This window comes from Trachurus japonicus, chromosome 2, assembly GCF_045865225.1.
Source record: "Trachurus japonicus isolate A0001 chromosome 2, Traja_1.0".
In the NCBI taxonomy this organism is placed as follows: domain Eukaryota; kingdom Metazoa; phylum Chordata; class Actinopteri; order Carangiformes; family Carangidae; genus Trachurus; species Trachurus japonicus.
The window spans coordinates 5203775-5229674 of record NC_140908.1 but is presented as its reverse complement, the minus strand read 5'-3'; the positions used below and the strand labels follow the sequence as shown (position 1 = coordinate 5229674).

The following is a 25900-nucleotide window of genomic DNA, read 5'->3' as shown; positions in this document are numbered from 1 at the left end:
CAGTTGTAAACACCCACACACACAGCAGTGCACGTACTCAAGAAAATACAGAGGCAGCCGGACATAACAGCTGATTCTAGTTAACAAGTTGCTCTTGCTTTGCAGCCGCTAGCCTCCAGTGATGCTAATGATAGAGAAACGTGCTAATCTGTCTGTATCCATGCCGCCTCCACATGAGTGTGTTTCCGCACAGCTGAGAGGTTGCATCCTGCCAGAACAGAAAGCAGCGACTCGTCTGCAGTGATTGACGGATATTAGCGGAATAACTGATGGTAAAACAAAAAAAAGGGGAGTGGGGGCGTCCTCGTTAAGACAGGCTACTTTGGAAAAACACAGGTAGCAGCTTTACCGACTGCACAGTCATCAGCATTAAAAACACCACACAGATATTTATGGGCTTAATGAATGGATGAATCATTGAATTATCCTTTCTTAATAAGCTCCTTTTTACAGCAGTGTTGTATTTAAGAAGCATTGCAAACATTTTAGCAGTCAGTTTAACCCAAACAAATGATGCTGCTATGATGTCTCAATCTACAGCTAATGATTATCTCCATTATTGATTCATCTGTTGCTCATTTTTCAACATTTTTCATCTTCAAATGTCTTGTTTTCACTGAATAACCAGTCAAAAAAAACCCAAGATAGTGTGACTGAATTGAATCTTTATATCTGTGAAGCTATTTTTGCGTGGCATAAATGAGCCTCCTATTGATTATCTGTTGATTAAGAGGCAGGACACAAAGCCTCATACAAGTCCTGGACCACTTATGAACCATCATCATCACACCTGAGAGAAAAATGATGATTTAAAACTATTATTGACTGATCCAAATTTAGAGACAATGAAAGCAGAATACCAAATGGTGGTGGAGACAGTTTGCAGCTCAGTTAATCTCTGTGTGTTTCAAAAATCTACAAACCCAGAAACCGGAGAATTCTTATTTTTGGTAAACAGCGCAAGTCTAATTAATACTTCTGTCCATGTAAGAAACTGTGGAAACATACTGTATGAATACGTAATGATAAGTTTCCCTGAGCGTCACCTTTGCAGCCTCCTTGGGCAGGTCGAAGGGGATGCGCTGGCGGATTTTGGGAGGCAGCTGAGTCAGCACTTCAGCCTTGAGACGGCGGATCATGATCTGGCTCAGCCGCTGGTGCAGCTCGTCCAGGTTGGACGCCCCGCGACAGTCCCACTGCCTGCGAGGCCCAAAGTACCTGTGAGAGAGTGAATGAGAAGTGAAGCTGTGCCTGCTGATGCATGTGTTTTGTTTTTTCTTTTTTCTTTTTTACACGCATTTAAACTGCAGAAGAAAACATACTTATTTACAGCGCTGCCTTGAGGGAATAGTTAAACACATTTAAACATTCCCACCAGGGAGCTGCCCAGCACCACAACAGCCTCCCATCGTTTACTGCTGAGCAGCTCTGCCGGAGCAGTCAGGGGATCCGCTTCTTTGCTTAAGGGCGATTTGCAGAGCAGGAAACTATTTTGTTTAATGGCCACAGCAGCAGGTTCATCCCAAAAAACTCGCCGGCAACTTTCACAATTTATCAGCCAAATGGATTTTTAGAATAGAACTGGCCCTACATACAAAGGCTGGTTATCTGCCATATTGGCTGGAAGTGTGGACAAAGTTAACAAGGCGCTGCCAAACATTCGCTGTTTCACACTTCAGTGCTGAAACTTGTATTTGCTGAAGGAAGACAAACTAGCTCCTTCTCAAAATCACGTTTGTGCCTGGTGTTGGGATTCAAACCAACAACCGTCCAGCTGTAACGCCGCTGCACACTGTCCCCTGGTTGTCACTGTTATGTTATGAAGGGGATGCAATAGGGACGATTTATTCAGATGATGCCTCTCTCTCAGTGTGTGTGTGTGTGTGTGGCTCAGGTAGGCATTCCCCAGCCACACCGAGTGCTATTATATACAAAGTGTTATCATTAATGGCGCCGGGCCTATCCCCAAACTGACTTTGATGGACGTCCAAAACAATGCATTTGATGTGTTTGTTCACACATGTAACTGATCGTCACTGGCAACTGGCAGCCAGTTGGCATTTAACGCTTGGCTTCGGTCGTGGTCTGGCTCTGACAACAAACCCTCGACACGGCAGCACCGCTCCACTCCACACTGAGGCAGGTGAGATTTATTGAAACTTCAACTGAGCAGGAATTAGGAGCATATGAATGAAAACAGACCAAAGCAAAAGCACAATATGTAACTTCAAATGTCTAAAAAAAAACCTAGAGAATACATTTCTTGAGTTGTGTACTTAGATTATCCTAAATATTCCCATCGACTTTCAATTCAAAACTAGATGCAAGGCAAAGCCAATGGTCATCTGGCTCTAGCTACAAAATTAGCACCTTTTCACAGCTGATGTAAAGTGAATTAGCATGCCAAGATGTGAAATAGAGAATAAAATATGAATTGCATTATTGCAGCTTAAATATCTAGCTGTTAAATCAGATGTTACCTGTAATGGGCATTGCAGAATTTCTTGGCGTAGTCGGTCCAGGTTCCGAATCTCTTTGGATAGAGGGCGTCAATCTGCATGAACAGCTGCGCAAATACACAGACAGGGAAGAAGGTCTTAACCGCAGTTCTGTACTAAACCAAACAGTGCAGGGTGTGTTTGTGTGTGTATTTATGTGTGTGTGTGTGTGTCACTAAGGCAGAGAGACACAGAGACTCTGTACAAGCCACAGAAGGATGTGTATGACAGTATCTCAGGAGAAGTCCGATCCTGTGACTTCTCCTTTTAAACACAGTTTCCCAACAACTTGAACAGTCGACAGAACAAGTCGCTCCAACACCTCAGTGTGGCAGAAGTGGAAACTCTACATGAAGAGGCTGGTTAGGCGTCTGACATCATGACCTTTGCCCTCTGAATGGCTCTGACTTAATAAACATGACTAAGTTAATTCAGGTGTTGGTTAAACTATGGGATAAGTTCAACCATTGCTCACTGCCTTGACTTATTTCTCTATTATATCATATAAATATAGAAAGTCTCGGCTGGCAGATGTAGTCATGCATCATGAAGACTGTTTTAGTTCCCACAACTTCTCAACTTTTCGCTTTCTGAGAGCTGAAAAGCACACCATAACTCAAACCTTTTTTTGGCTCGAAACACAGACCTTACCTGTGCTCACGATTAGTCTGCTGTCACCAGGCGGATCCTGTGTGCAATTTATTCAAGGTCCCGCCGTCCTTCGCCTAGTTTACCGGTCCTGTGTAGTACAACCCCGCGCGGTAATTTGTGTCAGCGCCAATTAACCAGGTCAAACTGCGGCGCAGCCACAGATATGGGCGAAACTGATTCGCAAAATGAAATGAAATACGCTCTGAGAATATCAACCTACTGCTGCTGGACATGAAAATAATGAGTCATCACCAGATCTTGATTTCTTTTTTTTTTTGAAACGCTGATAAATTTCAAGCTGCTGTTTCCTGTCATCGGTGGACATACGGTATCTTTAAGATTGCATGTGCATCATCAGAGGCTGCAAGACTCTGTGTGTGTGTGTGTCTCTGTGTGTACACACACCACCTCCCTGTCAATTTTCAGTATTTGCAGCAATTTCTGAAGTAATGACAGGTAATCATCAGCAAGGCGATCTGAACAAGCAGCCACTGTGAGAGTGCTATTCTAAATTCAGCGCTTGTTCAACAGGAGCTTTGCATTTTCCCCCCTCACACTGTTGATATAATAGGTGGGTGGAATGAGGGCACATCATGAACAGTGCAGCATGCCCTGAGCTGTGTGCTAACTCGATGTCAGTGCCACAGTGAGTAATGATGGCAGTGAGGAGACTTGCACAGAGGCAGGGACAGGGCTTATCAGGTTTATGCTGCGGATGATAAAATGTTATATTCAGTTTCAGAGTCTAGTGGCAGAGGCAGAGGGAGAGAGAGATATCTGAGAGCTCACCTCACCACTGCAGGCAGACACCGGCACAGACAGGATGGCATGTATCACACATGCACATATGCTGCGCTATAGGCTATGTAACACACACACACACACACTCACAGCTTCCTGAGATTTCTTACAACTACTAACTTCACTTCATTTCGGAATTAATTAGCTGCCTGAATCTCATCAGTTAATTATCAAGATCAGGTCTAGGCAATAATTAAGTTTTGCTCACAACGCCGTGGCAGCGAAGACGACAGTGACATCTGTGATACTTAAACACAGTCAACACAAAACTATGATGTCACCTCTGGTTATCAGCTCACCACCATCTTCTTTACATAACCATCTGAACATGGTGTTCATGGTTTTTTGCGCGACTCAAACGTATGAAAAGTGCCATATAAATAAAGTTGATTTGATTTGATTTGATAACAGGAGATGCTGGGCAGTTTAGGAATTGTTTTCAATATTTTATGAATAATAATAATTATTATTATTCAAGAGCTTACACTTAATTACATTGCCAAGGTCCTGATCGTATGTGTGTGAGCTGTGAGCTGTTAAGTCACTTTTAAAAAACATCAGTTTTCAGGCCTATTTATGATTCTAATCAGATTTTTAATTATTTCTTTTTTTCATAAGAACAAGTTCTTCTGAATTTTCCACCATTGTCAACAAATCCCATGAAAAGATCAAATTGATCCTAACACACACACACACACACACACACACACACACACACACACACACACACTGTAGTTTATTTTGGCTCAATCCCAAATACATCCTGCTGCTGGGAATACTAACTCACTCAAATGTGTATCAATCCGCCACTGAAAATAGTCCCGAGCACGCGCCATTCGAGTTGAGATAGAAGATAACGCACTTTAGATCGCAGTCACTGGAATAAATACAGATCTCATTTTTCCACAGCTACGTATCTTCATATCGTTCTGACTCTAAATTCCATTTATCAGATGAATCAGGAGAAAAATAACTCTGTTTGAGACCAATCTCTTATGTCTCAGCAGCCAACTAACAGTTAAATGTAATAATATTATTAGTGTTATTATCATTTAAAAGATCAGGCACAAATGAGTGCTCTATTAGGAGTTGTATTGTTTTGTTGTTATGTTTGACTTCACCCACTTGGTAGACTGGATGTTTATTTCATCTTTTACCAATGACACTGCTTGTACTGCTGTCTTTGTTATAGAGTGACAAACTACGGTGTCAAAACAAACTTTCTGAGCGTGAGCTGCCATTGACCTGGTAGAGGAGACAGGAAGTAATGCTATTATTGAAAAGTGTATTTCTTCATCAGCACAGTGGCAACATTTATCACACCCACACAGTCTGATGATCTCTTGACTGTTAGATGTTTGTTTTTTTTTAAATCCCCAAATAAGTTATTTTTTCTGAACTTTGTCTATCCAATCCTGAATATTTTGTCATAGAAAAATACCAAAGAGGTGAATCAACAAATTGTCTTTTTTTTTTTCTTTTTTTTTTAGCTATTTTCAGTTAATATATTTTCTCTATCTGTTAAGCACTCTGTGAGGCTGTTAAGAAAAGTTTCATGCTATTCAGTATGCAACACTGACAGTCAAAAAAATATTCAGCATTGTAGGTTATGAATAATTATGAGGCCTTGTATACTGGAGAGCAGAGCTATTCATAAACAGTATGTTCTCTATTGTATGTACCGTATGTCCAACAGTGTAACCTATACATACACTAAACACACTAACTCATAATTCTTAGTTATTTGTCAAATATTCACGATAATTGAAGCACAAAGCTCCATCAGTGCCCCATTGTTATTATGTGATGCAGTGGACGTGCAGTGCTTGTTATTGATGCCATATTGTGTCTTCACAGTGGGACTGGGAAAAGATTTTCTATTCACAAAGTTCACTTCATCCGCTGCAGCTGCAGTGATGGAATACGCCTGCGATCTACAGCCTCAATATAACATATATAAAAATGATATAATAAATCATTATGGAGAGGGGAACGGCTCCGCTGCTCTCCAAACACCATTGTCCTGTGAACAGCCCTTCTTATTGTCTCTAAATTCAATAGTTTGCCCCCCCTGTGTGCTTCTTTTTATTACTTGTCTCATTTATTGCGCTGCACTGTCTGTTCATATCGGGCTTTGTAAATGAAGTTTTTGCAACAAAGGTTATTGAAATAAGTCCACGGGATCCTCGAGGATAAGTGATGCCGGAGAGAGTTAATTGGCTTTTTGAATGTTGGATCTGAGTATTACCTGCTCTGGAGCAAGTTACTATGGCGATCCACCTGCACTGTGGAGTCAAACACCTTTGTGAGAAGGAAAATCTGAGCTGAGCTGAGCAGATCTTCATGAGTTTGGGCCCACAATCCCTTTTCGATGGAAGCTTGTTCCACAGTTGAAGACGTTATAAAGTTGTTGTTGTGTTTTTACCTCCTCAGGTCGACCCAGGGCCGGGGTGCCGGTGAGCAGGATGACCCGCTTGGCGCTCTGGATGAGAGGAACCAGGATCTTTGTGCGTGCCGCGTTCCTGGACTTGAGGTAGTGCGACTCGTCCACCACCACCACCGAGAACCGCTGCCTGGTCAGAGCCTCCACCAGGGGGCGCGAGTCTGTGGCGAGCAGCCCATAACCCAACACTGTCACCTTACTGCTGCTGATGCCCCTGGAGGAAAGAAAAAACACACACATATCCTAATCAAATATTCTGCAGATTGTTTTCTTCATTGAACAATTAATTATTTGTTTAATAACATGTCAGATAATAAATTTCCAGGACCTAAAACCAGTGGATTTTAAATTAAGATACAGCAGTGACACAAATTAGACCACAGACCCCCCATTGGACAACATTTTGAAACAAACACCAGAAATACACAAACATTTGTTCTGAGACTGAATAATGTTACTTTTTTAGTCAATGTATGTTCAAATTAGGGCCAATGGCATGAATCTTTGGAAACATTTAGAGAAATTTCTGGGAAAAAAATGTAATATTTCTAGAAAAAAGTGGTAAAATTTCAAGAAGAGGTTGGGGAACTATACTTGAATGAATGGAAACTAAGTATATAGTATAGAAAACAGAAACAGAGTACACACAGTACACATTGGATGGAGTCAACATTATGAGTGTTCATTTACTGGTATGTAATGGAGCTCATACTGTAGGTTTCACGATATATCAGGCAATTGTTACATAATGGTTATTAGTGCATGTTGGATCAAATCTATATTGGATTTGTTGGTGATAAGAAAAACACAGCCAGACTTCCTGTGGTCACCTTAAAGGGATGCTGCAAAACACATATCGCTTTCCAATTCCCTCAGCTGCGGTGTAATACACTGTGTTCTACTGGGGATGATGATAGGCACCTACAAGTAGACAATATACACTTAAATGGATATAATATTGTTTTGTTGGGTGTTTGTAAAAAGGGTCTGAGACAGCTTTTTCCCCGTGCACTGCAACACATGGCTCTGCTAGCGGCTCCTACCTGTGAGCCGCCTGCTCAGGATCTGATTTCTATTGTATATAAATATGCACGACTACTTCAAACAACTCCATGTAAAAAAATAAATAAAATTAGCTCTTTAACGTTGACAAGTGTGTGTCAATACTTAAATACAAACTCAACATGTGCTCGAGTGTTGACTAAGCAACCGAGCCATCAAGCTAAAGTAAACCGTTTAAATAGAGGTTGTGTGGACACACAAAGGGAGACACACCATTGTGGACACAGAGCCGAACACAAACTTGCACCGGCGCAGCTCTTTCATAAATCCTCCTCTCCTTGAACGCTTAAAAAAAAAAAAAAATCCATTCCTGGGCTGCATTGCAATTTCTATATTTTCCAAGCTATACGCAGCCCAAACACAAACACACAGGCGCCGTCACAGACAAACAAACAAACACAGAAGCGACATTCAGCTGCATGAAACTCAATAAGGATCTCTGAGAAATCAAAAACATTTCCAGCATCTGTCAGGCTCTAATTCTTTGCCTTCGCCCCACACACACACACAACATTTCCAAGCTGAGGTGCCATTCATGTTCAACAAAAAACAAGTGAGTCAAAATACTGAGAAGAGGCGCTGCATAATTTTTTCTTGCCTCCTCATTCAGTCATTAACACATCCAGTTCAAGGACACATTTCCCCTAGAGGGCTTTCACAACCTCTTTGCGCCTCATCTGTGATGTGAGGTGGGGAGCCTCCCCCCCGCCTCCTCCCCATCACAACCACAAATATAGAAAGTTTGTTTCATTCAAAAATAAAAAATAAAAACTCTGAGAACTGGGGGAAAGTTGAGAAGTAGCTGCTTCCGAGGCTGATGCTCCACATTAGTCCACAACGCAGAGAAACACTGGAATCGATACAAACAGCTGTGCAAATGAAACACGTCTCCTCCCCTCCCCCCCAACGACAATAACATTTTCCTTACACCTCCTGCGTTGGAAAAAATTTAGCTCTTGTTCCAATATTGCAGACGTCACCTTGACAGGATTTGTCTGTCAGCGTCGTCAAACGTTAAAGATTAATTTGCCACATGCTGCAACTTTTTTCTGTGTCGCATTTTTTACGCTGTGTGACCAAGTGTGTTTGTGTTTTTTTTATTCCATCTGTGTGGAGATGCTGCCGCACGATTCATTATAGGAACGACTTCCTCTTGAAATTCAAATAATGGCTGTAGCTTTTCGCCTCCATAATCCTGTGGATTATCCTTTGCATAGATATCCCAAACACATTTATTAACTCTAAAGAGACCTTGACTACAGGTCTGAATGTGCAAAACATGCCTCATTCTGCTTAATAACATGGAGAGTCAATTCAATACCGATAATGATGAATCATTCAGGCTTTTTCCGAGCAAATATGACCAAAATTCACAGGTTCTAATTTTGCACGTATTTATATTCACTGGATTTTATAGTCATGTGTGATCGCAAACTGAATACAGTTATACAGTTGTGGACAGCTTATGTTGCTTTAGGTTTTAGAACAATGTAAAGGTTATATTTCTCAATATTCAATTAATTATTAATCAAAAATAATCAATAGATAATTTATTTCATTGTTAGTTGCTTTTTTCCCCCCTAAAAATAAGATGTGTCACTTATCATTGGTTATATAATTGAACATGTGCCAAAAACCCATTAAAACCATTAAAATGATACTAAACTGTATGATATTCTGCATATACCCTTTAAATTTCAACTCTCTGGCTCCGAAACCACAGCTTTAATAAACTGTCAAGCTACCATTGTCTCATACTGAGACTTTATCAGTTTGCCAATATTAGTCTTTCATTAAAAACAGATATTGGCCAGTCAGTGTCATCCACAACTGATATGGAGAATAAAATTAACTTCATTGTCTGTTTGAAGCCTATAATTGAAATATATTCTAAAAAGCCATTTTGATGATAAACATGCACTTTATTATAGAGCCTAAAAGTCTTCATAATAAAACTGTGAACTATAAAGTGAGAAGAGGATTCTTGTGATTTCATTCCCTATGCGAATAAAGTGGTAGAAGAATCACATTATATTTAAAAAATACATGGCGAAGTGAGCTAAATGGAAAAATGTTAAGCATCAGGCGAGTGGAGGAAATACGTAGCTCTCTAGGTGCTTAATGTTCACCAGCGAGTCACCGTCTTTATCTTTCCTGTGTTTGCTGCTAGACGGGAAACATATAGTAGAAAACAATAAGATAAATGATGCTGCAACACTTCATAAAGCTCACTGTTTAGGTTTTTAAGGGCAGCTGATTTAATGTTTGGCTTCACTCACCGTGTCCTTTCCCACAGCAGCAGGCAGCTGTTATCTAAAACCAACCGAACATTACCTGCTACACAGCAGAACATCACACAGACAGAGAGAGCAATCAGCATTTAGCAGCTAAAGAGCCTAATATGTCCCTCAGGAGGTAGTGGAGACCAAAACAGAGATTAAAGGCAAGTGAACAGTGGGCTTAGTGGCCAGAGACACAATGCCAAAGTTGCTTTGAATTTAATGATTGTGTGAATATAGAAGTAAATGTGCAAATAGTGGGTTTATGGGTTGTTTTCGCTGCCTTCAAGTGGCTTAAAAATACAAATCTGATGCAACTTTAAGAGGATCAGAACCAGTGTTAGAGATGTGATCAAACAGAAAACAATGAGGCTGATGACTTCATGTGATGAGATGTGTAGTAGCCTGGTGGAGGGTGGCGTGGTGCCACGACCTTACATGGTGCTGCTCTTGTTCTCCACCAGATTGATGTCTCCGGGCTGCAGCTCGGGGATCCACCTCTCCAGCTCCTCGATCCAGGGATATTTCAGGGACGAGGGCACCACCACCAGGAGGGGCCACTCCTGCCTGAAGGCGTACGCCGTGGCGATGGCCTGCACTGTCTTCCCAAGACCCATCTGGACCGACCAAATCGACACCCGGCGAAGGGGTTGGAGAGAGGGTGGGGGGAGAAAAACAAGTCAATCGCACACAGACTCTGCAATAAATTGCATATGACGGCCGAGCTGATGTGAGGCCCAAGAGTAATAAGGTCTCAGAATGATTCTTGTGTCAAAACAGATTAGGCACGTGGGAGTGCTGCACAGGGCTGACAAATTAATTTGGAAGGCATGCAGCGAAGTCTCAGGTTTGGTTTTTGTTTTTTTGGGGGAAAATAGATTTCCTGAGCCAGCGTTGTGTGTGCTTACCTCATCAGCAATCATACATCTGTAAAACAAAAGGAAACAGAAAACTTTATCAGATTGGGGGTTTCAGACGAAGGAAATTGCTTTGTAGAGCTGACCAGCAGGCGATGATAAAAACCTAGCTGCTACAGAGTCTATAGCTTCAACAGCGAGGGCCTTGCTCAAGGGCAGTAACTGTGGAGGCACGGCAGAAATCCTCCTGTCACAACCTGACTTCTCAAAGGCTCCCGCAGAGTCGCAGCGGGGAGGCACTTGCCACCTCAGAGTCAGCTTCGTCTTGGACACATTTCAAGTCTGTCACTTGTGATTTAGGAGGAGGATGCAGCGCTACTTTGTTTGGGTTCGAGAGCTGTTGCTGGTATTCAATATTTATGCTGTTGTTCCTATTGGATGTTTGTGTTTCTCATGTGTACTGTAGCTGCGAGACTCTGGAGAGCGCTGACTGTCTGCGGGTTCATCCAGTTCCTAATAAGAGAAACATGGCTGGTTTTAATATAAAATAATACTGCTTTTATAATGACACAGGAAAATGTCATTTAAAAAAATTGAATTGTATAAAACATTGTGAGTAATATTCACCTGCAGCTGAACCTTAAACAAGTCACTGTAGCCGTGGTCTTTTTGAAACCGTGTAACTACTTTCTCTTTACAGTGCGCATTATAATGAACAATGAGAGTGCGACACGGCCCCTCAGCTGAATCTGTACAGATAGATCAACCCCTGCTTCTCTCTGCCCAGTGGGTTTCAGCCTATTGTCGTGACCTTGCTTATTCATAAACGCTTCCAACATCATGTCAGAGCAAAACAGTGCAACGGAGCGGCGCTGAATACCTCAGACACACTATCTCATTATTCTTTCTCCTCCTCTTCCACCCCCCCAACCCCCCATCTCCGCCCCATTTCTCTCTTTCAGCTGAGGAACATGATTAATGTGCACCTTGCCACTGGTGGTTTTTCTAATTGCCAGCACACCGGCCCAGTCAGCGCAATGCATGCACACACACACACACACACACACACACTAATACACACACACACAGAGGCATTAAGTGTGTGAAAAATAGACACTAAGGAAGAAACATGCAGAAAATACACACAGGCACATGCACAAAAGGAAGTCCACGCACAAATGCAGGCACATATATATATATATATGTATGAATGTGTGTGTGTGTGTGTGCTTGCGCATACATCCACCCACACACACACCCACACACTCACAAACCAGGGAGGGAGTGCGGCTGGGGCAGGTGCTTGCCATTTCTCAACACATTAATCATCCTCCTTTAAATAACCTGAGTGTCGTCTTGACGGTTTGAGACTGCGAGGATGCTGCAGTGCTGTTGCCTGACGACGGCACGGTCCCCGTCACCGCATCTCTCTCTCTAATGTTATCTCTGAAACCCACAAGCCCCAAAGTGTCAGGAAATGGGCTCTCCTACCTCCCAAGCCGGCTACGACGATTTGATGGCTTTGACCTCTGTGCAGTGATGTGTTGTGCACCCCCTCCCCACCCCCACATTCACCACATCCACCACATCCACCCATCGGCGTCTAACCCCAATCTTCCAAGTCCTCTTCTGAGGACTGGACCTTGGGTGCAGCGTGGTCAGCAGGAGAAACCGCTCAGAGGTTGGACGACGTGGCACAAAAAGGCTGAGTTAAAGGGCGACGGGCTCAGACCCACTGGGTCCTCCTCGCACACGGTCACGGTTCAGAGTGCGGTTTTTTTTTACCATTTACTCTGAATGTACGGACGTAAAATCCAAATAAAGGAGCTTTTAGCGGAAAAGGTTTGAGGCTAAAGTTATTTCTCTGCTGGTAGGAGGACAACTGTGTGTATGACTTTGAAAGGAGAAGCTATGTGGGGCAGTCCACAACTAGTGTTTCGCTTACGTTTCTTTTTTTTTTTTTCCCCTCAAACTTCAGTGGTGCTTAAAATATAAAAACACACACTCAAAAAAAAAAAAAAAAAAAGTTTAGTACTTGATGTACTTTGACACACACCCCAGCTTTTTCTGGTCTTCTGTGCAGTGTTCATTACATCTTTTTTCCGGCTTCATCTCTTCTCCACTGTGATTCATTTCAATTTTTTACTGTATATTGAAGAGACATAGCAGAACTTACACCAAGGTCTCCTCCTGCACTGATGATTTAGTGATGTCCCTCACTTGTAAGTCGCTTTGGATAAGTGTCTGCCACGTCAGTTAATGTAAATATTTAATAAAGTTTCACCACAGGGTGACATTTACATGAGCTACGCTTTTATATTAACTTCTCTCTCCTATCCAAACAGAATAAATAAGCAATAACTTTATTAAGAAATGAAAAAAAAAAAAGTAAATAAGAAGTTGTGCTTGTGACGCTATGGTTGCCAGTTGTCATGGAGAGGCAACACAGTTTCCATCATCTGACATCTGTCATCATTGTTTGTTGCAACTAGACTTTACACCTCAGTCTTACTCGGTGACACAAAGCTAATTATTGCTCAAGTAAGCAAAGGTGAACTGGATATTGCTGTGAAACTGACATCATTGAATCAGTTTGTGCACCTTCCTTTTGTGCTACTGCCATGACATGTCGTTTAGTCATAGATTTACATTTTAATGCAGGAAATAAATGTATTATCATGTGTTATCTTTATTGAAATATTCGTCTTGTATTACAACAGTGATTCCTAGCAGGAGGTCTGTGCTCTCTGAGTGCCCTTCAAGTTGCTAATGATTGCATTTTTTTCTGTGTAATTCCTCCTTTTAAAAGGTTAAATAGTCTTGTAATGATTTAAAGTTTTAAAATATCAATGTGCAGGATTTCAGGGAAGATTGTACAGCAATTAATTGAGTCAGTAAAACCTGCATCTTGTACTGTACTATTGGTGAGTTGCTTTACGGTCTGTGGATGTTGTGTGACTGCACTCTTTCACTGGTCTTTCACTGATCCTTGAACTTTCTTCTGCTGTGTTTAATTAACTACACAAATAAATGTATTAATTATAATCCTTGACCTCCTGGATCTATAACTGTAGATGATAATAAGTGAAGTGAATGTGCTGAAAGTATTTCCCTCCAACTTAATTCAAAGTTTATTCATCATGCGTTGCCTCTTTACTTTGCTTTTGTTAAAAAAAAAAACAACAACTCTTCTTTACATCCTGGCTGGGAACCATACAAGTAATAGAAAATGTTTTTTTTAAGGATACGGGTTACTGATCATGAGTAAAATTACATTTTTCATGCTGTATAATAGAATCTCCACAAAATATAATATCCCATTACATTAAAACCTATATAGATTTCATGCTTAATTAGGAAGGGAATGCAATTTACAGCCCCAAGTAAAGTGAATACTGTAGCTGAGCAGCCATGTTGAACTCTGACAAAGTATCACTAGCTCATAACATCTGGCAACATGTGCACAGTGGTGCCTCGTAGCTACGCATCAACTGTGACGTTAAACAGTACTGCTGCTATCAAACAAGAGGCAAAAAGCTCCTGGTTTAAGTATTAATGAGAGCGGGTGAGTGAACATTATGTAAGAGCGGACAGGAGTTGTCTGAGGCAGAAAAGTCTGGAAACTCCTGCTTTTTCGGCAAAATTAGGTTGATGCTACAATCGCCTGACGTTCAGCATCATCAAAACAATGATCCTGTGATGGGCTATCAGAGAAACATGAGACCCCCTCTGGCCTGGCTGTCATCCACAGGGAGGAAAATGAACTCCTACTCATTAAATCAATAAAAAAACAACTGGACTGGACTCAGATGAAGGCATCCCTGAGAAAGTGCCTTCACGTTTTTGCGAGGTCACAGTGACCTCTGACCTTTGACTAAAGCGAGTCTACAGAAATTCCCTGAAGGTGTTACATGCACAGACAGACAACCTGGAAACATAACGCCTCTGGCCACGACTGTCACTGAAGAAAGAATAATTCATGGAGCATTAAAGCAGCTTTCAGACTGATGTGTGCACTGAATCTCATTTTGTCTCCATTTACAGGGCACTCCCCTGATTTTACACATGAAGATCAGATCAATTTAGTCATGAGGCGGACTGCTCAGTATGTTAAAAACAGATCCATAACGTCCTCTGTGGCCTTTATCGAGGAAGAGGAGGAGGAGGAGGAGGGGAGGGGGGCTTTCTAAGGTGTGAATAAACATCCTCTGATGATGTCATCAGGGTTACCTCAGCTGAGGCTGGGTGACTACATATTTATAACTGAAAACCTGTGATACAGTCGGGGACATTGAGTTTGAAAGACATTAGCACATTTTTACAAGGGGAGGGTGTAACAAAATAAATCATGTTCCCTTCTAGGAAATGTAGGAGTCAGTGTTTCCAGAGTTTGACACATACTAGACACTAAAATTCAGAATATCTCTGCCTCTGCTGCTTCGAATTTGACTCTTCCCTGTGATAGAAAATTAACTATTTCCCCTTATTCTGCTAAAACAAATGGACTTCAGTGCTAATTTACATTTCAAATAAGAGATTCCATAAGCAATTATAAAATTAAATGGCTGTAGGATATACAGTAAGAAACTGTGGGTGGTCCTCAGTCGGGAAAAGGTGAGGTAACATAACGTACAGGATTTCCAAGCACCAAATTTGAATGACAATCTTAATAAACACACTCCCGAGTTCACCGTTCAGCATTTCGTTAAGGTTTTAAAGAACTATGAATAATTTGAAGGCTCCATGAGGCTGTGAAACGTCGTGGTTGTCGTTCCGGTGTCCATATTAACAGATTAGAGTGGAGTGGACACACTGCCTGGATTTGCCCTCTCGCCTATTTTTCACGCATTAAAGGCGAGACCGACACGTGCGCTTTCCAGCAAAAAAAAAAAAAGAAAAAAAACTGACAAGGGAAAAGAACCGTTGACAGGCCCATTGAAATTGTCACCGAGCACATAAAACTGACATATTTCACTGTCATGTTTGAAAGTAAATGTGACACAGACGTGAAAAACTGAGAATATTATGTTTTTTTTTAACCATTTTTGAACCTTTTTCTACCAAAGTTAGCAGGTTTACTTGTGTTTAAAAAGCAGACTGGCCCCTTAACGCTTCAATGCAGCCGTCCTTGAGTGTATCATGAACAATAACTGTGGTCCAGGAGGACAAATGCTGCGTAAATGCATCAACTTGCAGGTGTATAGAAGACAAACTCTATTTCTGAATGGACTTCTCTCAGTCATTTTTTAGCATTGCGGAAAGAAACGACACAGTCTGCTTATTGATCCCCTATCGCATCAGCAGATTCGGCCTTGTTCAACAAGATGCACAGTCGAGCCCTTACAAAAATATTTGAGGTAAATCAGAGCGAGCTGGACACGAACTGCAAGCTGGATGTATTTTTCCTCAATGGTGATACATATATTTTTTAATATCTAGAGTCGACATTTTACAGAGTTGAATTTTAGAAATGAAAAACTTCTCTCTTCAACTTTCCAAACAGCACAATCACATTTCACAGGGTTTTTTATCATCATACTGTACAACAACTTTCCCACATTATCCCTCATCTGACTCCATAAAATTCACCCACCCTCCTACACAAACGGATACAAGTGGGCTCCATAAGTACGGCAACAACATTTTGATGTTTTGGTTCGGTACTCTTGATGCTCTGGTTGTGAAAAGACACAATGGCTGTGAGATTTAAAGGAAAAAATCCACCCACAGATCCTCCCACACTGGTAGATATCCAACATCAATCTGTGATGTTCAGCGCATTTCAGGAGTTATTTCATAATGAAAAGCATTGACATTTATTTTTGTTGTCAGTCAGCCTGCCCTATCTGGTCCCACCTCGGTTAGTCATATCCTACATTTCCCACAATTGTTACGCTCCTTCCTAAAAATCCAAAAAGTCTGTAACTCCATTGCACTCTGATGTGTTCAGGCAGAAATATTGTCATTTCTACAACAAGTCTCTGTTGTATCAGAATAAAAAAAAGAGAGAGAGACTGCTTCAATTTGAGGCTCTTTCCAAGGATATTGAGTGAACAAATAAAGAACAGCAGGGAACCTCAAATACTTAGGAAGATCAAGATTACTGTCAATAACATTTCATATCATTATCATCATATCATTTTTAGCCTACAATCACCCTCACTGTCTGTCTGCATGTGCAAGTGCAGTGGTGGATATATGTGGATGTTGGGGTGAGCTTTAAAAAAATCCACCGTCTTTTAAGCACTTGTGTGTAAAAATAAAAATCGTTCAAACAAAATGCCGATAAAAAATCCTTCAACAGGTGGTTTATGCTACATTTTGATGGAAACCAGTCTCACATTACTGCTTGAAGGGTTTGTAACAACAAGGAAGTAGAGAGGATGATTGATTTAAAATGGTTTCACGTTTTAATGCTAATTCATGACACTGTGTAGAGAAAAAATAAAAATAATGAATGTAATAAGTATGGCATCATGCTCTACAGTGCAGTGCAACAACAAAAAATGTTCCTTATATCTAATCAACAGGTGACGAGTGACTTTTCACCAGGGACACGGCACACAGCTTTAGCATGACATCCTATACGTGGTCATGGAGTGCAGATTAAAGAGTCTTGTCAAATATTCTTGTCTCAAAACAAGTCTGTAGTCAAAGCATTATTACAACAGCTGCTGGAGACAGTATTTCCATGGAGCAAACATCCGCTTTATTCTGCAGGCCACATTTGCTATCAATCAGCGAGAAATGAGGAGCTGCTTACCTTTATCTGAAATCAAAGACCTATTGTATCAAAATGATTAGTTTCCAGTAGTGAATCAGCTGCTATTATTGTAAGAGATGGTGAAACGTGCTTTATCTCCTTCTGTTTTTGGGGAAGATGAGTCTTGATTTTAAATCTATAAAGACCGTCGGGGTGAAAGCTTAAGTTGGAGCGAGGACTTCCAAACTCTCACCTGTTTGTTAGAGGCAGGGCTCTCTTAGTAAATGTTTTAGTGGGAGAAAAATGGGCCAAGGTCGGAAGTAAGATCAATCATTGGCCTGGTACAAAGACCCTAAATTAAAGATTAGATGTAAGATGGTATCACAGACCACCTGAATAATTCCTGTAACTGTCTCTGGTTGTTTATATCTGTACCGTAGGTAAACTACCTAACTCGGCTGCACATCAAACATGTCAGTTCAATTCTGCTTCCAGATTTCCTATATCTGTTGTTCTTACTGTCACACTAACACCAATTGAGTGAGGTAGCTGTCCACATGCTGCAGCGTGAGCCAATTGACTCCTGACCCACCCGTGTAACAAAGCAGTGCCTCCCAGTGTTCCTGAATCAATATGGCTGCTCCGCAACACAGGGGCAGTGTTCAGATTGGCTCCCCCTGTGCTGACCTTCCGGCAAAAACCCAAGTGTACATCGACTGGTCGGGAAGGCGAGTCCCGGCCCGTTCCTGCAGCTAATGCTCACCATAGCCAAACACTTACAGTCCTAAGGGCAACTGAGAAAATTTCCCGTGGACTGGTAATTGCTTTCAAAGATATAAGCTGGACTCTATCTGACCTTCTGAATTTAGAATATATTCACATACACTCTTGACATTTTACTTGCTTCCTGAGCCATGTAGCTTGGGTGGAAATCACATTTTACCCATTGCACCATAGAGGTGGGGAGGAGCTCCTTACTTTAAAGCTCCATTAGGCAAATTGTCTGAGTAAAAATGCCATTCTATTAAACTAAATCACACACTGGTGCAGCAATAGAGAGAGGAATGTGTTATGCTACACATTTGTTATGCATGCCTAGATGAATTTCTGTTAAGTGTGTTCACAAACTGAGCATCTTCATCCACAGGAAATGGAAGATCACAAAATGTCAGAAACTTTGAAGTATTGCAATAAAAACTGAGGGGTTTAGTAAACGTGGAAGGATTTTATCTTGCTGAAGAATGTTGACATTCAGGATTTATTGATATTTAAATGGTAACTTGTGATTTTTTTTTGTAAACAAAGCTGTTACATTCAGTTTCTCATAAAGAAGCATTGTGATTGTCATTAAAGCCTGATAAATACTCCCTGTAAAGTAAAGTGTAAAGACGAGTGTTGAGTAAAGATTCAAGAAGCTTTGAAATGCTCAGACAATAGGCTTGAGTTGAAAGCGTCTTCATAGCAATATAAATCAATATTTACACTCTGCAGTGGTGGAGGCGAATGTACCGCTGCACACACACAGTGGGACAAACCCAGTGCTGTACTCCAATAGAGCCACCCAAAAACAAATAACAGAACTTACTATTTATCTGTAGTTCTATGTTTAGTTTACGAATTTGTGCATTTCCTTTCTTGTTATTGACTGGCAAACTGCTTACCGTCCATTCCTAGATAAAGCAAACTCCACACCCTCTCTTTGGAAAGGCATCAGGCGCTGCAGGAGCTTGTGAGGAAGGCCTGACAGTTGCTGTGACCATCTTGTATCACAGTGAGAGGTCTGTAGGCCATTATCATCCATTTCCATTAGTAAGTCCTCATCAGTTTCTTGGTTCTTGCTCAGTCAGCCAGCTGGGAAGGGGAAAAAAAACACAGTTGAAACACAACGTCCATCTGAATATTCATGTATATGTAGGCTAATTCAAGTAAATATTAACCAAAACATCTATAGGATACAAGAGCGCATTCCTTTTACTTTGTATATTGCTGATTTAAACATATTTTATATTAATGGTAAGTAGTATTCCTCTGCTGTCCAGGAGCCCTGACAGGAGCACCATTATTAGAAGCTGGATGATGCAGCATAGTGGACAAAGAAAGTGTGAATTTTAGATGAGATGGTAAAAGTTGCCTGTCTCAGCTGCCTCCAGACCCTGCAACAGCATCTCCTTTGTGTTGCCACACCTGGTGCAGTTGTGGTCAATCCAGGACACTAATAACCCCACAGAAATCAGTACTGTGTCAAAATGTAAAACTGCCCAGATCGAGGAGCACAAGATGCTGTCTACAGCTGAGGACACACGTCATGAATGTCTTCTTTTTTTTTACTATAAAACTTGTTTTATTTGTTTGTTTTGTGTTTGTTTTAAGACGCCTATCATCTCTCTTAAAAATCTATAACTTTCAATTGATTTAAAGCACATTAGCATCTTCTTTTCTGTATTTCTACAATGCTTAATTTTGTAATAACCAACAAATTAATTCCTAAAGGCAGTATCTTACAGTTATAGGCTATAATTATAACTATATAACTATAGCTATATATTCATTTAGAAAAGGAAAAATATTTATAATTCTTTCCAATGTGCTAAAGGACCTACAGCAAAGTGAACAGCTGCACACAATATCTAAAAACTTGGTTAAAAAAAAGTCACATACTTGTGTTTGTGTAGCATCCTTAGCTAGCGCTAGCAACACAAACCGGAAGTTGGGTGACATGCTTGTAAAAATAAAAGCACCACTCGTGTTCACAACTGCTGTCTCTATTATTTTGAATGTTCAAACCGGGAATATATTTTGGTTCATAGAAACATTGTGTTAAACTCGTGAATGTATTTGGACGTAGGATGGTTAAACTCATACCCAGCAGCATAGCTGTCAACTTCCTGCCTAGCAACGCCGTTTAGTAACTAGCAAGCTAACGCAACAGTATCTCCGTGTTTTCTGTGTTGCTCCTCGAAAAGACGAGCTGGCCACGCACGGACTGTTGTTATTGTACGACTCCGACAGCAGCAACACTATTAATTCATATTGCATACATTTTTACATATTTATGTTATAAAATAAAGGGAGGGAGCAATGTTATTTCACGAAGTGCGTTTGCCTACCCGGGGATACAGTCGACTCGTCTCTGCTAAAACCAAAGACTGTAAAAAGAAACCCAGGTCGTTCAAGTCTGACGTCATGTGATTGGAGGAGGAGGAACCTCAGACAGTGAGGCCAAAGAAGATTATTATTTAAGATTATTCATAGATTTTATCCATCCATTGACCACATTGTAAAAAGATTTGAAAAGACATTGATGTGAATTCTACTTTATGTTCTGTACATGCTGAAACTGTGACCCATTTGTTTTGGCTCTGCCCTATTGTGCAAAAACTATGGAGTGATATTTGTAATTTTGTTGCTATCAATGTTGATGGTGATTTCCTCCCTGCTCCCTGACCTGAAAAAAAAAACAAGGAAAAAGCCAACATAACTTTTATTATCAACCTTATTATTTTAATGGCAAAATTTCATATTCACAAATGTAAGTTCATTAAAAAAAAAACCTTCCTTTACTGCTCTTAGCGGTGAGCTCAAGCAATTAACCTCCATCAAATTTTCAAGCAACCAGAAAGCGACCAAGGCTATCAATATATGTGAAAACTTGAACATTTTTTTGTAAACTTATAAATTCCCCCTGGCGTATAATATACTGTAGATATACTTTGCTTTTTTTCAACTATCTTTTTATTGAAAACAAGGTACAAAGAGACAGTAATATAAAAAGACAATATTTTTGATTTTTCTCAGAACACATATACAAACAAACACCCCCCACCCAACCCATTTTTGTAATGTGAAACAAAGTTTTGAATTTAAAAAAAAAAAAAAGTGGTGGTGAGTGAGAAGCAGTGGGCTGCTGGTGCCTGTAGGGGGAGCTGTTACGGGAGGAAGTACAGAGGGAGGGAGGGAGGCGTAGAGGAAGGTGGTGAGGGGGTTTGGCAGGTAAATGCCATGGATGTATTATATTAAACAATGCAGAGATGTCATTTCTTGGGCGCTTTTGCAATAGCCTACCCATATTCCGCCATCAGGAGGCGCTTCCATTGAACCAATGCGTGTCGTTACTCTCTTTTCCAGTGCTCTAGGGTGTACGAGTCTCCTATGATTGCAGTGGAGGGTGGGAAAAGTGGTCGTGGTCTACCATGGAGCAGGAGCAGGAGCAGGAGCAGGAGCAGGAGCAGGAGCAGGAGCACGGCCGTGGACTGGAGGGATCCCAGGGCACGGTGTCTTGGAGGGCTGCTGAGAGTGAGGAGATCCGTAGCGACTGTTCATGAGCCACGTCGATGAACTGGGTCAGCAGGGCCTCTTTGTTCCATCTCTGGATCTTTGTCCACCAGGATGACATCTGCAGCTGAGGGTGGACACCAAGAGGAACTGTTGGAGGATATTATGGGAGAAAATAAGGGAACACACATGGAGCCTGCATTTCTCACGGGCATGCCACCCAGTTATTTCTTTTAATGATAAAGTCTGTACTTCACAACATCTGTTGTTTCATTTCAAATCCAATGTGGTGACATGCAGAGCCTAAATCATGAAAATTGTGCACTGTAAAAAAAAAAAGAGCTGTTCCAAACTGTAGAAATTTTTTGTTACCAATTCGTTTTTACTCAATTTCTCTGGTGAAGTAATTCTCTTGGTCCTCTGTTCTCTTGGTTGGCTCAACATTGATTTGATTCTTTGGGAGCTTGAAGTTTCACTCAATTAAAGTTTTCAACATTTCAGAAAGATTACGAATTCACTGCAATTCTGAATGGCATCCTTACTCCTACAAAGATAAGAAGATCCTTTAAAACCTTCGGACATCCCAATGAAAAAACTGCTAGGGCTGCCATGCAGTTTCCTATACACTCCTGTTCATTGCAGTCATTGCAGTCACCCACTGTATCTTGTCCTCGTTCAGCTATGAATATTATTTGAGAAACCACAAAAGTTATGGTTCTGGTGTGCGTCTGCAAAAGGGAGTTTTATGGTTATGATCTCCACAGCAACTTTATTAATATGGAAGAAACAATAACATTTTCATAAATGAAAACTCAGTAGAGATAGGACATGCATGTTCATGGTAAAAAGTGTAACACTGTAAACAGTAATCCCATTGGTCACAAAAGTGACCGTAAAAAATATTTCAAGTTGAAAGGCCCTAAAAATAGCAGTAAATGGAGTATCAACATATTTCCAAAAAATACTTAAAAGAACCTGACCTGATCACAAATGTGCAGTTTCATATGAGAAAGTGTAAATTGCCACATTATCAGAGCTGATGCATTTCATGGTTGCACCATCTGTAAGATGCATGGCTTGCATCAAAGCCTCGACAATGTTCAGTAAAGAAGGTTGACATAAAGATAAGAGAAAGATTTTTGGGACACATCATCTTTAAGGTGTCTAGTATTGACATATATCATCACAACCCCACTTCCACCCACTGTTGGTGAAGAGGCAAATCTCTCTACTCAGTGTACCCACAGAGCAGCCGTGGGCAAAACTTCCACAAAGGGCCTTGTGGCTGCAGGTTTCTGTTCAACCAAGCAGCAGTAGCACACCAGACTTGATTCATTTCATCAACTGATCTCAGTCTTCAGACAGTTGATTGGTCAAACTTTGTGCTCTTGATTGGTTGGAACTAATATCTACAGCCACACAACCCTTTGTGGAAGAGTTTGCCCATGCCTGCACCAGAGGATGCAGGAACAGATGAGCCAAGGACCAAGTTGCAGGTGGTCAAAAATTTAACAAACCAAACTTCATGAGGTGTCATATCTCAATCAGGTCCAAGAAGTGGTGGGGCCCATCTACTCTCTGTGGCTGCTCCACTCATAAGCAGCCACCTCTTCATTGACAAATAAGGGTTGGCAAGATGAGCAATTCATCAATTTTCTTAAAAAAAACTATTTTAAAAGCTTGCATCAAATTTGTTAAAATGTGCATTTTGTAGTCATGTTGGTTTTATGTCTTTTGAAATTACATTTGAACCTGAACAAAAGTAAGACTGAGGTCATGCAGGTTACCTCTATTCTGAGTGACCCCTAGGTCAATAAGTCAATATTGCACTAAAAATGTACATTTACACATTTACAATGGTAAAATGAAAAGTACACTAAAGCAATATTGCACTAAAATGGAAATCCAATAACAAAGTTACAATATGCATGTCTTAAATTTTTTCACAAAAAGTGATAATGGCAATGTTGATAGGTGTCTTTTTGTTTTTTGCTTTTAGTTGTTCTACATGTTTTTGATATGTAAATAGTCACACTAACATGTGATAAAGCACACAAGCATCTGTTATGTATGCTGGCACTGGTAAAAGTAAAAAAAAAAGTTCTGTAGTACAGCCCAGTTAAAATTGGGCTGAATATAAGCAATTTGATAGCTATGATGGATACTGTATGTAAAATTAGTATACATATTTTCCCACCGGTCACAATTGTGACCGACTATAAAACACATTTTTTTCTCCTATTTTTCCATGAAAATAAATAATAATAATTTGGATATTTTCATGTCTGGGAAAAATTTGGGATTAAATGGGTTAAGAGACATTTACCTTGTGATAGGCTATATCGGATAAAGATCTTGGCAGGGCAGTCTACTTTCTTGGTTTGCAGAAGGAATCTCTTCCTGTTGGAGTAGGGATGATCCTCTTCAGCCTGAAAAAAATAGTTGTGTTACCAACTTATCCAACCTACAATTAAAATCAGATCATGCATTTCCCGCCACTGTATTGCCAGTACACCACATTCCTAAAATATGAGAATTACAGGGTCACAAATGATTGATCGTCTTGCTAAGACAAATCCATAAACTAATAGCAAAATCAAGTAATCATGTATCTATAAATAACGTTTTTCTAGTTAGGCGTATGCTGTGTGTTAGCCTGGTCAAGGCCAGACCATTTGCCTTAAGCATGAGCAGAATTGAATGTGAGCTCACGAGATCAGGATGGCCTCGCCAGGTTTATGAATACACTATTCCAGTATGATACGACCATAGACTGTATGGATACGACACTGAGTAGTACTGACGTTTTCTTTTTTTGAAATAATGCACGTACAGTACGGTTGTTGTTATTTTTTGCTGAGTGGCAGATTCGACCAACAGGCCACAGGCTCCAGAGGTTAGGGTCAGATTCAGGTAACGTAACATTTTTCAGTAACATAAATCACACCACAAAGTATTGCATCAAAAACTATAGCATATTCTTATGCAATATAGTTTTTGATAAATATACACTTCCTATTCCTCCGAAAGAAAAAACGATATCATATATACACGATGTAGGCCCTACATCGTGTATATCGTTTTTTCTTTCCCTACATTTTTTTTTTCAAACTTTATTGTGTTCAAAATGTACATACATTCTCAAACAGGAAAACTGTTGCATTCTTTTTTTCCAAACCAATAGAAAATTAAATCTACGAGGCTTGGTACTGAATAAATAAAAAGCTATTTTAAATGTGTGAAAAAAATAAATAAATAAAATAAAAGATATAACACAAGTTGAAGGCATTGTACTTATTGGGACTCTTCACAAATAAACAAATTACATCGTATTGCAATTTCTATCATACCAGTGAATTTAAGGAACTAAAATATTTGTTTAGTTCATTTTTAAAACAGATTATTGACGGGGATTTACTTTTCCATTTACAACGGTGTATATGGTATTTGCCCAAATTTGACATTTTTGAGGGGGCATCTTCTTTCCCTACATTGTATGTAGGGGATATTGCCACATGATCAGCAGGATGTTTTTTGCTACTTTTTTTCACTATTATTTCTTGTTATCTGCATCAAAGACTCGACAAGTTGAATGTCAGCAAGGAAGGTTGGCCCCAGGGGCCAAAAGATAATTTTTGGGAAAAGATTCTGGCGAAATGATGTAATGCCATATTAGGGTACAGCAACTGCATACATGGTCAGATAACCCCACTTAAATTTGTGCAGAGGCAAATCCTGACACACCTGTGAAACTATCAGAGCAGCCGTGGGGCTTACCTTTCTATTTTCAAATTGTGTCACCCTCAGTTTATCCCAAAAGACAAACAGTGCACACCAGACTTGTCAAATGTGATCATTTTCAAGAATTTTATCTCACGTCAGACTGCCTTGATTGGTCAAAAACTGTTCCACATTTGTAGGAACTCAATTTAAGCCCAAAACCCTTTGTGGAAGAGTTTGCCCTGCTATGACCAAAGTCTTCCAGTGTCCTACCTCAAATCAGAGAAAACGGAACTTTCAGCATTACCATTCCAAATATCAAGCATGATTTCTTGCACATAAACTGTATCATTAACAAGATTGGAGACTTAAGTTGTAGGCTACTCATCAATATATCTGAAGTTAATTACATGAAAAGTGAATAATGTTACACCCCAGGTGGACCAGGGTATCAGGGTACAATATAAAAGTAAATGCTAACCGATTTACACATTACTTTGACACACTTTAACAAAAGTAGTCTATGGTCATGCACGTTTTGAGTACCACTCAGGTGGCAAAATCTAAGTCAATTTTTTGAAAAGGTACATTTACACATTTATATTTTGGTATGA

The 25900-nt window shown here is 40.3% G+C and overlaps 1 protein-coding gene across 1 annotated transcript in view; it reads right to left on the bottom strand.

Moving 5' to 3' along the window:
* The window catches only part of zranb3 (zinc finger, RAN-binding domain containing 3), a 73252-nt gene extending 52817 nt beyond the window's left edge, over positions 1-20435 (bottom strand). Inside the window, exons 1-7 of the mRNA XM_085796879.1 lie at positions 20402-20435; positions 18956-19145; positions 10643-10661; positions 10173-10351; positions 6376-6607; positions 2481-2566; positions 1047-1218 (exon numbers count right to left, since the gene is read on the bottom strand). Coding sequence (XP_085653005.1) covers positions 1047-1218; positions 2481-2566; positions 6376-6607; positions 10173-10351; positions 10643-10661; positions 18956-19101 — 834 coding nt within the window. The 5' untranslated portion in view covers positions 19102-19145; positions 20402-20435. The remainder of the gene's footprint in view (positions 1-1046; positions 1219-2480; positions 2567-6375; positions 6608-10172; positions 10352-10642; positions 10662-18955; positions 19146-20401) is intronic.
* Positions 20436-25900: the final 5465 nt, after the last annotated feature.